The sequence below is a fragment of the Zeus faber genome (genome assembly GCF_960531495.2).
Source record: "Zeus faber genome assembly, chromosome: 18".
Classification (NCBI taxonomy): domain Eukaryota; kingdom Metazoa; phylum Chordata; class Actinopteri; order Zeiformes; family Zeidae; genus Zeus; species Zeus faber.
Window position 1 is genome coordinate 27,792,214 of NC_137210.1, and position 13,182 is coordinate 27,805,395.

Consider the following 13,182-nt stretch of genomic DNA (forward strand, 5'->3'; position numbering starts at 1 on the left):
TTCCACCACTGGTGATTACTACACGACAAGAGACACAAACATCCAAAATAATCTAGATTTTAAAAAGGACCAAGGAAGCGTCTGCACCACACGAGAACCAAATCATTAAAAAAAACAAAAAACCTTCCACTAGGTTGTGCAGGTGCCTGAAGTCCAAACCTCACTCGGAATGAAGGAAGATTTCTATTCTCGACATCTAGTTGTACTCACCCCGAGTTTGGCCCCTTGCACTTGGAACCCTGTTAATGGAAAACATGTGTTACTCAAAGACATTGAGCGCACACACACACACACACACACACACTCACTCACTCACTCACTCACTCACTCACTCACTCACTCACTCACTCACTCACTCACTCCGTACCCAGGCTGGTGTTTTCGGGGCCCTTCTGTGTGACCATGATGGGCTCGTTCTGCTGGCAGTAGAACCTCAGCAGACACTCCTGGTCGCAGAAGTGCTTCATCTCCATCCTCCACTGCACCGACTCCGTCAGGCTGCCCTGCACCTTGCAGCAGTCGCAGCGCGCCGCCTGGTGGACATGAGAGGGAGCGCAGGGGGGACGTCAGGCCCGGAGGGCGGGGGGACAGACACCGCGAGCGGTGGGACCGGGCTGGTACCGGGTGAAGCTCTCTGCGGCGTCCGGACCTTGTAGTACCAGTCGTGGAACTTCTTGGCGCAGGACTCGCCGCAGAAGTCTCGCGTCATGCCGCCCAGCTGCCGCGTCACCGCCCTCTTGCAGAGCTGGCTGCAGTGGTTGCAGCTCACGCACTTCAGGCCAAGACGCCGGATGAAGTCCTGCTTGAACAGCAGCTTGCAGCCTGAGGGAGAGAGGGGAAGAAACAAGGGTCTGCCAGTCAGATTGTAATTGTTGAACTGTTGTAGCGGGGAGCGCCACGGGAAGAACAGTTATGAGTTCCGAAAAACACTAAAGGTTTGATGTTGTTTTGAAAAGAGTGATCACAGCTGCTAAACTAGTACAACGATCGAAACACAATCCAACCGGATCCAATTCAAGCTTAAACATCCTACTTTTAAGGTTAAGGCGTGCAAGAGGAAGGAAACATCTTTGAAGACGAACAGAAAATGTGCTTTTGTCATTGAAGTAGTCTCAAGTTTTATCTCAGCACTTGTAGGATTATAGTGCAGGATGGATGGAGGGAGGGAGGGAGGGAGGGAGGGATGGATGGATAGGTGGAGGGATGGAGGGATGGATGGGTGGAGGGAGGGAGGGATGGATGGATGGATGGGTAGAGGGATGGAGGGGTGGATGGAGTGGGGGAGGGATGGATTGATGGATGGGTGGAGGGGGAGACGTACCTTCGCTGCAGAAGGGCTTCTTGACGCCAGAGAAGTTGACTGTCTCGTGGAGTGTCTTCTCCTCCTGACAGTACTCACAGAATGTGACGATGCAGTGGAGCTTCTTGTAGTCCTCACAGCAGGACTTACTGCAGAACTGGTAGACCTTATCCTGGGAGAGAGGTAGAGTATATATAATATACTTTCCGCTCTCTTCTACAGAAAGATCTTTAAGCCTTCATTTCTTAACCGAACAATAACTTTCAAAACCACAACCAGGACACCCGTAGGTAAACTTGGCTACTGAGACGGTAAAATATTGTGGAGAAAAATGTATTGACTTTGTATTGCCAGTGGGTCTAGTGGATATTTCTAGTTTTTCAGACGGACTTCCATTTAGTTTGATGTTTTCTGGAGCCACGCCTAGTGGCCATCAGCTAAACCGCAGTCTAAGGCACTTCAGCCTCGGCCTCAACCCTCGGCCGTAACAGCTGCAGCCGGACGGGAGCGAAGCCATCACGCGGATGAGACAGGAGCACGCTGTATTCAGGAAGGAGATCCGTCATGCACGTCAGGGCAGCCTCACCTCCCACTCCAGCACTTCAGGCTTCAAGCGGAAAGCTCCCCGACAGTAGTTGCATTTCAGCTGCACGTTGTTTGTGGTGGCGAGCGGTGTCTGCCCGTTGGTGGCCGTCTGGAAAGTAGAGTTCTGAAAAGGGGATTGGGGCGTTCAGGCAGTAAACGAACAAAACGCTCCTTCTCAGAAGGGTTAAGATGTTACATTTTTGTTTCACCCGTGTGCACCGGCGTACCAGCGAGACTGCGGCAGAGACGCCGCTCGGAAAACACATCAGTGTCTGACTTACAACAGCAAATATGTCAGCAAGTGTAAATAATAGTAGAAATGTGGTGCACTGGAGCTGCCACCATCCAAGATGCAGACTGAGCGGGGGAGGGGGGCATCCAGAGGACACACAAAACTACCACTATTGACAAAATTCACATGAAATTGACATCCAGCAGTGTTCTCTGTATCTTAGCAACGCTGACCTTCTTTACATGTAGGGAGCATGCCGTCAACTGGGGCAGTACCTGGAATTTGGTGACACACTGGGAGCTGCAGAAGTTGAGGACGCTCCCCTCGGGGAGGGTGGCCTGGTACTGGGGCAAAGAGTTGCTCTTGCAGACATGACACGTGGGCTCTGCAACCGCAGGGGACAAAACGCATTTGTTTGGCACGTTGTAGAAACACAAAACAAAACAACAAAAAAAAAAGAAAACGCAATTAAACACAAAATCGATGAGCGAGCAGATGCGCAAATTTCCGTTGGGTGCGTACCCCCGTTTCCAGGTCCGCGGTACTCACTGAGAATGGTGGCGGTGGTGGCCATCTTGCCCTTGTTCATGCAGGCGGAGGAGCAGTAGGAGCCCACGGTTCCCCCGGCGCCCACGCCGTGCAGCACCTCGCCCGTTTTGATCAGCGTCTTGCAGATCACGCAGCTGGCGAGCTTGCTGTTCACCTGAGACAAGTCCACACAAGCCACCACGTCAGATCCGGGCAAAAATGGAAGCTCCGCGTAAAGTCCGACATCCCATCAAAACTCCAGCTCCCAAATAAAACTCCTTCACCTATGGAAGACTCCATTGCGTCGTATCTTTGCATTAATGGTGAACTACATTTTGAGTAATTGTAATTTGTTTTGGGTCCCACCTCCGACTCCTGCTGCTGACAAAGAAACACATTAATAAATGGGAACTAGATGTTAGTTGAACTTTATCCTCGAGCATATTGACTTTTTCTGCTGGAAGCACAATGCCCCTGTGTCTCTATGACTGGATATTTGCCGCATTCTATTTTAGAGTTGTGACATCACAAAAACCACAAACAAAAAATACCACACTGTACTTTTAAACTACAACTTCTATCGTCAACAGTTTTTTCCTTGTGGGTGAAGGGTCAAAACTAAAAAAATAAATAAAATGTGGAAGGTATGGAAACCATTGATAATAATACCCCAATTTCTTTGAGTGGATTACTGGTCCCCTTTACTTAAAATATAAAATGAGTTGATTTTACATTTGTCTTTTCATGTTTTAAATGACATCAGAATATTATACAAGTACCAGGGTTGACAAAATGTACGCTGTTGGTTATACTGCTTGTTTAAGTTACAGTTATTGGTGTAATGGAGTCGTAATGGACATTCATAAACCTTAAATTCAACATCACTCATCAGAATATCTTGGAGACAGATTTATTGGGCGGTTTTAGCCGATTTAGACGATTAGGAAAAATGATGATACTGCGGATGTAAATGTAAACCAGTCGCTTTATTCAAAACATGAAGGACACTGAAATGACATCACAATCAAATGATCTATTGAACATGTTTGGCCTCAGCAGAATAAACAAAAGCCTAGTATTGTATCTGCCGCTCCTCCTAAAACGCAACCAGTGGTACCCCGTTACACATTCCCCATCCCGGTCAATCTTTGCCAGGAACGATAGCAGAACGACGATTCAACAACCTGACAATAGGTTGCCCACATAAAGATTCAGAATACCCCCTAATCACGGAGGGTTAAAACCGGAAAAGAAAAAATTTAAAATCAGATTGTAGGAACTATCCCACACCTGCGTAACTCAATATTTCTACTTTTACTGGCTATCGAGGCCAAAAAAGTTCAAGTTTGCTGCTTGGAGTCACTACCTGTGGGCTCTAGTCAAACTTACTTGTCAAGCAATAGATTTATACAGGATTAAATCTGTCTATTGATTCATGAGGTATTAGGCTATTAATATGTTTTATGAAGTGTACAAAAATATCTATCCATTTTGCATGTTTTTCATCATTTAATAATCAAACCACAAATAACTGATATCAAAAAACACTATTATAGAAACAGCTAAATAAATATACATATAATGTGTAATTTATATATATATATGTGATATAGATTGTTTAAATCTCCTGCATCCTCCTCTGGTGAACGGGACGAACCCAGCGCTGTCGTCCCTTCTCCCTCGGACCCACGGAGGAGAACCAGCACCTCCTTCCTCCTGGGAAAACAAGCAATGTTTTTAAAGATTATTACTGATTCCAGAGATAGAACACGTTGTATTCAAGCCAGAAGCTGATGTGTGAAATATAAACAACAAACACTAAACTCACCAACTAATTGACATTTAGTTGACATTTCACTGCATATATGTATGAAAGTATCTATATGTATGTGACGAATAACCCTCTTGAATCTTGAAATCCTACTCTGTTATTAAACAAACAGACTCCAAATGCCAATGAAATGTAAAGTTAAAGGTTGAAATCGAAAAGCAAAGATTCACTTACCCACTGAAGGTTGAGAAATGTCACAGTTTGAAGTTCAAAGTCTGGAGAACATTCTGGAGAACGCTGCGAGGGCCAGCGCATCGACGACGGAACGGACTGAAGGAACGGACTGAAGGAAAGGACTGAAGGAACGGACTGAAGGAACGGACTGAAGGAACGGACTCAAGGAACGGACTCAAGGAACGGACTCAAGGAACGGACTCAAGGAACGGACTCAAGGAACGGACTCAAGGAACGGACTCAAGGAACGGACTCAAGGAACGGACTCCAGGAACGGACTCCAGGAACCGACTCCAGGAACCGACTCCAGGAACCGACTCCAGGAACCGACTCCAGGAACCGACTCCAGGAACCGACTCCAGGAACCGACTCCAGGAACCGACTCCAGGAACCGACTCCAGGAACCGACTCCAGGAACCGACTCCAGGAACGGACTCCAGGAACGGACTCCAGGAACCGACCGAAGGAACCGACCGAAGGAACCGACCGAAGGAACCGACCGAAGGAACCGACGGGTCGTCGAGTTCTTCGGGTGCGGCCCAGGGGTGAGACAGCGAGACCAACCTCCCCACACCCCAACCAGCCCAGCAACAAGCCAGACTCCGCCCATCCCCCAGTTTGACCCAAAATGTAGTTATTGTGGTGAGTGAGACGGTGGCGCTGGGAGCACTTCCTGGTTGGCTCATTCCTGGTTATGCTGTGTGGTGCTATCCTTGTGTTTTTTACGTGTGGTGTGTGTTTAATGTGTTGTGTGTGTTTTCGTTACGTGTGTGTGCGTTACAGCGTATGTGTGTTTGTTACGTGTATGTCTTGATGTGTGACGTGTGTGCGTTAGTGTATGTGTGTTTGTTACGTGTGTCTTGATGTGTGACGTGTGTGTTACAGCATATGTGTTTGTTACGTGTGTGTCTTCATGCGTGATGTGTGTGTGTTTGTTACATGTGTGTCTTGATGTGTGTGTGTGTGTGTGTTACAGCGTACGTGTGTTTGTTACGTGTGTGTCTTCATGTGTGATGTGTGTGTGTTTGTTACGTGTGTGTCCTGATGTGTGACGTGTTTGTGTGTGTGTGTGTGTGTGTGTTACGTGTGTGTCTTGACGTGTGACGTGTTTGTGTGTGTGTGTGTTACGTGTGTGTCTTGACGTGTGCGCCTGTGTGTGTGTGTGTGTGTGTGTGTGTGTGTGTGTGTGTGTGTGTGTGTGTGTGTGTGTGTGTGTGTGTGTGTGTGTGTGTGTGTGTGTGCGTGTGTGTGTGTGTGCTGCAGCACCTGCTTGAACTCCTTGATGCAGTTCTGGCAGCAGAAGCGTTTGTGCTGCCCGTCCACCAGCAGCGAGTGGTTTGCCGCCGCCCTGGTGGGCAGGTAGTCGCCGCACTGCTCGCAGCAGTTCATGATCAGCCCGTTGGCCATGCGGTACGTGTTGAAGCAGGCGTCGCTGCAGATCTTGTGGGTCACCGTCTTGAAGCTCACCTCGTGTCGGATCTGGGTGCCGCATAAATAATCATTCGTTAAATATATTTTCATACTCAGTTCTTTATCATAAGACCGCATGAAACTGCATTCGTAGCAACGCACACTTCCACCATTTCTCAACGATGGGATTTTGTGAGTGGAAGGAGTTTGATATGTATACATGGATATGCCATGAGCTTGTTTCAATTTGGTGGGAAGAAATTCACTGGTCTTCTCTGGGAAATAAAGACCAAATGTGGCACTATGCTATCGTTCACATTTGGCACAGCCTTAAAAAAAAAAAAAAAAAAAAAACACTGGTGCCTTTAGCTTTTAATTCCCGGTTGAGAAACACTCTGCTTCCCTGTGATCTGAGCCCCCTTCACATGGAGGTCAAAGGTCAGGACACAGGAGATTCCCTGGGTCTGGATTTCCGATTCTCAACAGGAGAGAGAGGCCTTCCGTTATTGGCACAGAGCCACGACCTGTTTAAATATTGCATCAGTGACATCAGTCACTCACTGGTAAAATAATGGCGTCCTTGGTAGGTTGCTAGTATCCATCCCATCCAGGTTGGTTTGAATACAGCTCTCTCCAGCCTCATCAACCATTGTACAGGTGCCCTTGGGCAGGACACTTAAACCTACACAACAAGCTGCACATCACAGTCCTGTGGATCGATGCAGCGCTTGGAGGTATTAACTCCTTCCATTGGTCACATGCGGCACCATGGCAGCAAACCCTTCATTTTTCTATTCTGTTGGTAACCATAGTAACCCTCTTCCTCCATTTGAACTGCATCACTTCCTGTGCAGCAGCATTACTTCCTGCTAGCGCGCTATCCAGGACACAGACACTGAAGAAACAGGCAAATCCAACAGCTCTTAACATGCCATATGATGTCGACGGTTTTGGTTCCACACCAATAGTGATAAAAAGTTTGTTTTACCACAACAAAGTCATGATATTTAGCTTTAAGCTCCTATGGCTCCATGGAAGCTGCTCAGTAAAAGTAACCCAAGTAAATAAAGATTTAAAAAATATTTCAAAGCTAAAAGTTGACTGTCACACACAACAAAGAAAGTTATTTTGGTGAATTGACAGCGAACGAGGAGGAATAGTTGATGCCAGAGCAGCAGCCAGGAAGCGAGCGCTCGATTCAGCGTGCTTTATAAATGGTTCATTGTGAGTGGAGAGGAAGTGCCCTCCATTTTGGATTGGGGCTTTTTTTTTTTTCCAACATCGTATCCGTGACAACCAAGCTCGGGGCCTGATGAAAATGGGCCCCAAGTTGCCATGTTGAAAGAGAGAGAGAGAGGGGGAGCAACATAATGTGTGTATATGAACATGTATGTGTGTTTCTATGTGTGACTAAACATCTGTGCATGTGTGTGGGTTAGGGTTGTGAGGGTGTGTGTTTCTCTCCGTGGATGGGTGTGTGTGTGTGTGTGTGTGTGCGCTGACCTCCGTGAGCTTCCCGCAGACGGTACATTTGGTTTTGAGGCTGGACTTGGGTGGGTGCTCGTAGGCTCCCAAGCAGCCGGTGCTGCAGAACTCCTGGAAGGACTCACTGGAGTCCACCTGGGCCACGATGGTACCCTTCATGGTGGTGATGTCCCTGAACGGACGGATGGACGGACACACACACACACACACTTAAACACACTAGGGATGCCATGGGGAGGAACTTTTCCCACCAGTCAATAAACACCATCATGACAACAGCGGTAACACCGACACCAAGGTCTTCTACAGCCTTCGTTCTCTAATTCTATGATGAGTGAAATGTGACAGACTGTGCAGACACTCTTTTTTGTAGCGTCCGACCTAAGTATTGATAACACGCTTAGTATTTTACAAATTTGAGGTTTTTTTATTTGATTAACATTGGCTCTCATACGCAAAAATTAACTAAATGGGTTTTAAAACGACAGTGGGCAAGTAATGTCATCAGTGTACGCCCGAACACCGTGTAACACTGATAACCACAGCAATCCTAAAACACACAGAAAAATATATAAAAAAATACAGACACATACAGGAAGAAACACAACCCACCCACCCACACCCACAATGGTCTCGGACCAGTACAAACCGACATACGTTTCCAGCTTGTTTTAAGTGTCCTCACATTTAAATAATCAGCAGTTTGAGTCAGGATGTGAACAGCAATGAGTTATAATCACAGCACACGCACACACACGCACGCGCACACGCACACACATACACACACACACACACACCCCCTAACATATGGAGCATCTAGACAGACTCCCTGTGGAGCACCTTCTCAGGTGGTTCCTTCTCTTATTACTTCCCTAGGGACACCTGGTTGGGGGGGGGGTTTACTTTTTACACATGGTGCAGTTCTTCTTGGGGGCGGGTTTGTGTGAGAAGGCGGAGAGGCAGGTGGTGGAGCAGAAGAGGTGGGTGGAGCCTTTCCTCTGGTAGGCCGTCTGGCCCTTCTTCAGGGGTTTCTTACAGTTGGCGCAGGTCACCTGGGAGGGGGGGGGGGGGGGTCATATGGAACAACACATAATCACCATTATAATAATAATAATAATAACAATAATAATAATAATAAACCTCATTTGCATGCCACTTTTCAAAGCATAATTCACATCAAAATCAGCTAAATCGCTCACTGAAAATGTCCCTATCCAAGTATTGCAAAGAATACATTTTATATAGTGTGTGTGAATATATATATATATATATATATATATATATATATATATATATATATATATATATAGCGCATTTGTCCAGAATATAATATTCGTCTGGGACCATAAAACTCATACACAAGTCATGGCTTTAAGAACTGCTGCTTTGGTTTCAGGTTAGTGAACAAGTGGCTCCTAAAAAGACAAAAAAAATAAACACAAAAAACACGTCACATTTCAATTGTTCTCGTGTGTCAACATCAAGAGCCCAGGTGTCGTGCACAACGCAGCGGATATGGACGGACACACACACACACACACACACACACACACACACACACACACACACACACACACACACACACACACACACACACACACACACACACACACACACACACACACACACACACCTGTCTGTGGGAGCCTTCTAGTAAAATGTTATTCAGTAGTAAAGCATGAGCATTAGAATATAAACAAAATTTTGCAAGTTATGACAAATGCAGGTTTTTCTCCATGTTAAAGGCCAAATATCATTTTGTAATAACAAAATGCACCATTATGACATAATGCGCTATTTCAAGGTGCTTTTTAAATAAAGTTCATTATTATGATGAAACTACGGCCCAGCTCTACGGGTCGCTGCGGGGCTAGGACCCCCATGAGGATACCTTGACGGTCCGGGGCGGAGGCTGGGAGCCCGAGGACGAGGAAGAGGACTGGCCCTGAGGTTTGGGGAGGGAGGGGGCGGGAGATGGAGAGTCCACCCCCGTCTGCTTCTGGTTCCTGGGGAACGAGGCGGACTGGGAGATCCAGGAGTCTGGAGGGAGAAGGAGGGAGGGAGGGTCCACAGGGGGCGAGAGGTACAGAGAGGGGGAGGTAGAGGCAGAGAGAGGGGAATTCGGGGAGAGGCAGAGAAAGAGGGTACAGAGAGGGGGAGGTAGAGGCAGAGTGAGGGGAAGGGAGGGAGGTAGAGAGCGGTAGAAAGAGAGAGAGGGGCAGAGAGAGAGAGAGGGCGAGAAAATGACCGAAAGACGGAAAGACAGCCAGACAGACAGACAGACAGACAGAGAGAGACTGAGAACAACATCAGCTTTCCCCTGTGTCCTATATGCTGTTGTCATGACAACAAGGCCTGGTTTTCTGGTTTTAATGACTGTTTGGCCATAGGACTGACTTTTGGCTGTACAGGCTACAGCGGTACAGGAAGTCTCCATTTGGGTGTCAGTAAAAGGGGACAGCTGCTCGGGAGGTAGAGCAGGTCTAGTAATATCAAGTTTGCTGGTTCGATCCCTGGCTCCTCCTCATAGCATGCTGTAGTGTCCTTGAGCAAGACACTTAAACCCTAATTGCTCCCGATGGCCGTGGCCAAATCCACTATAACCATAACTGTTCAAAGCGCCTCGCTCAACCGCGTTTGCATGCAGGCCAATGGGGCAAAGATTTAAGCGTTAAAAATATTAAACCACCCTCTTAAAAACATGACGCTAAACTTGAAAGGTGTCGCTCCTGTCTGTCCACCGCTCCCTCACCGGTCCTGGGGTGCGTGCCGCCGTCTCCGTTCTGGACCGCCTGGTTGGTGGATGCGGAGCCCCGCCCCGGGTTGAAGGAGGCGGCGTCGGCGCTCAGACTGAACGCACTGCTGATCTGCAGGCCGTTCTCCTCGGCCTGCGGGGGCGCGACGGCAAATACGACAAGAAAAGATGTCAATACATTGGATATCGACATATGATCTCCCCAGAAAACAACACCCCACACACACACACACACACACACACACATACACACACACACACACACACACACACACACACACACACACACACACACACACACACACACACACACACACACACACACACCGCTGCGGCGGAGAAGAGTCACATCAATCACTTCCTTCTAATCAAGCCACACGGGCTAGGCCCACACAGTTCACCATATTGATAATTTGATGATATTTTAGGAATGACTACTTGTGCTTTCATAAAATATTTACACACCAGAAATATTCAAGAAACGATCATTATTAATGAGGATATAATGAACAAGTAGGTAGAGGCATTGATTAGAACAACTAGAAGTCTTTCTGAAGATCAGAAAAACTGCATGACTTTACTGAAATGCAACCTGAAAGACAACATTTATTTAACTACAATAACCAAAATAGCAAACTACAACTGGTCTCATATCAAGATATCTATATTCTAACAATATATGGCACAGCCCGTTCAGCTTACAACACAGTGACTACCAGAGTTTCCGTTGTCCGGTAATTACCGGTTTTTGACCAGGAAAATGTGTTGAAGTCCGACATATTTGTCTCTCTCCGGTCATAATGTTCCGTGAAATAATTCCCTCTAAGCACAATTTCCATTGGTGCTTGGCGATAAAACAAGAACAATAATTATCACATTTCTTTCCTCAATGTCAAAATAAAAGACCATAATTTCGATAAAAAATTCTGCAGATCTGTTCCTTTCCGCATTCCGCAGGTCGTGACAAAGCCATTCAGTTTGGTCACGATCTAAAGCTGACCTTTAACCTCTAACCAATCACGTTTGTTGATAAAGTAATAAGCCCCGCCCCTCCCTCATGGACAGGTTGTGCGCACACACACACACACACACACACACACACACACACACACACACACAATTTTATTTGTTTCCCAACCAGTTGGGAGCAGACATGCTACCGGACCGGTATTTTAAACACCGCTCCCTCCATTAAAGATAATTAAACTATTAAACTGTCGCCGAACAAAAACGCCTCCGCCCACAAACCAACTCCCCACGGTCCCAGTGAGATCCCGTCCACCCTCACCGCTATGATGGCCGTGGCCCCTGCCTGCAGCGACGTCACGGAGGTTATCATCAGGTTCAGGTCGGCCTGGGCGGGCTCCACGGCGTCCGGCTCCACGGCGGACGTGACGCCAGCGCAGGCAGACAAGGAAACCCCGCCCTGCTGCTCAGGGGAGCCGAGCGTCGTGACGCTGGCGATCTTGATCTCAGAGTCGGGCTCCATGCAACTGAGGGCCCCCGGGGAGCCACCGGCGGCGTTGCCCGCCTCCCGCTGCTGCTCCGACTCCTCGTCGTCGTCGATGACAATGGGCTCCGTGGCCGAAGATTTGGCGGCGACGCAGCCGGAAGACGTGGGTGGGCTGGGGGCGTCGGACAGCCTCATTGCTACGGGCGCGGCAGCGTCATCTGTCGCCATGGCGTCATTGGCTGCCGGGGCGTCAGGGGTTGCCGTGGCGTCAGCGGCCGTCTCAGAAATGTCTGCATCCTGGGGGGCCTCCTCTTCCCCGACCAGCACCACATCGTCGTCCTCATTCTCCTCAGCGTTGACCGGCCCTGCAGCGCCATTCTCTGTCGCTGTGGAAACCGAAGTCACTTCCTGTATTTCCTCAGAGTTGTGCTGTGAACGAACAAAAAAACAACAAAAAAAACAACGTTATACAACTTATTTAACTGCATCTTTTACAATCGTGGTTTAGAATGTTGTGATTACCTAAAAATGGCCTGAACTTGGTGATTCTCCCTTTTAATTTATCTTACCCTACGTCCATGCAGAGTAAAAATAAAAACCTAAAAACAAGATGTTAGTTGTTTTAAATGCAGCAATATTCATAACTATTATTTTTTGTTTTGTTGACAGTAATCCTCTGTTGCCAAGAATTGAAGTTGATACAGAGTTGAAGCACTTCCCAGCTGATTATCATGGATTGGATAATCAGTTCAGCGTCAAAAATAGTTCTGAATGTAGCTGCATTTAAACAACTATGTTTTGTATTTGTGGAAAAAGATGTATCACTTAAATAATCTTTCGGGATGCTGGAAGGTGTATTTCCCTAATTGCACAAGAGCTAGGCTAGTTGACCCCCTCTGCAGCCATGCATTTAGCTAACACAGTTAGCACTCAGCCCGTCACCATAGGCTGCATGGTACTGGGGGCTACTGGCCACATAGGGATGACATTGACATTGACCTTCTCGTCTGAATCTGGGTAAAATAGACAAAATGCTAATTCCCCCAAAAGCCCCTTTGAATAATCCGCATTAAAAAATGTTGTTTACTTAAATATATATATTTTTACACCCCTACCTCCGAGGGGTGTGTGGCCTGTTGCCGGGGTGATGGAGCTGCCGCATCCGCCGGTTCCACCTGCTCCCCATCCTCCTCTGCAGCGTCGGGCATGGGATCCCATTCCCTGTCCATCGCTAAGGCAACCACCTGGCAACACAGGCCAAAAGGCAGAGGCGATCAGGTGAAGCCAGCACCAAGCGGGGCCATGTCTGGTGCTGGTGGTGAGGCCGGTCGACGCAGCACCGCCCGTCTCATCAATATTGGATTGAATCGAAAACGGATGATCCTGCCCAACACCCAGCCCTAATTGTGATATGATATCCCACTCTACT

The 13,182-nt window shown here is 47.6% G+C and overlaps 1 protein-coding gene across 1 annotated transcript in view; it reads right to left on the bottom strand.

Moving 5' to 3' along the window:
• zmym2 (zinc finger, MYM-type 2) overlaps positions 1-11,883 on the bottom strand; it is a 28,500-nt gene extending 16,617 nt beyond the window's left edge. The window contains exons 1-13 of the mRNA XM_080019369.1: positions 11,589-11,883; positions 10,298-10,433; positions 9,437-9,585; positions 8,449-8,597; positions 7,564-7,717; positions 5,917-6,129; positions 2,667-2,820; positions 2,393-2,502; positions 1,887-2,009; positions 1,322-1,472; positions 650-822; positions 368-533; positions 211-239 (exon numbers count right to left, since the gene is read on the bottom strand). Coding sequence (XP_079875495.1) covers positions 211-239; positions 368-533; positions 650-822; positions 1,322-1,472; positions 1,887-2,009; positions 2,393-2,502; positions 2,667-2,820; positions 5,917-6,129; positions 7,564-7,717; positions 8,449-8,597; positions 9,437-9,585; positions 10,298-10,433; positions 11,589-11,789 — 1,908 coding nt within the window. The 5' untranslated portion in view covers positions 11,790-11,883. The remainder of the gene's footprint in view (positions 1-210; positions 240-367; positions 534-649; positions 823-1,321; positions 1,473-1,886; positions 2,010-2,392; positions 2,503-2,666; positions 2,821-5,916; positions 6,130-7,563; positions 7,718-8,448; positions 8,598-9,436; positions 9,586-10,297; positions 10,434-11,588) is intronic.
• Positions 11,884-13,182: the final 1,299 nt, after the last annotated feature.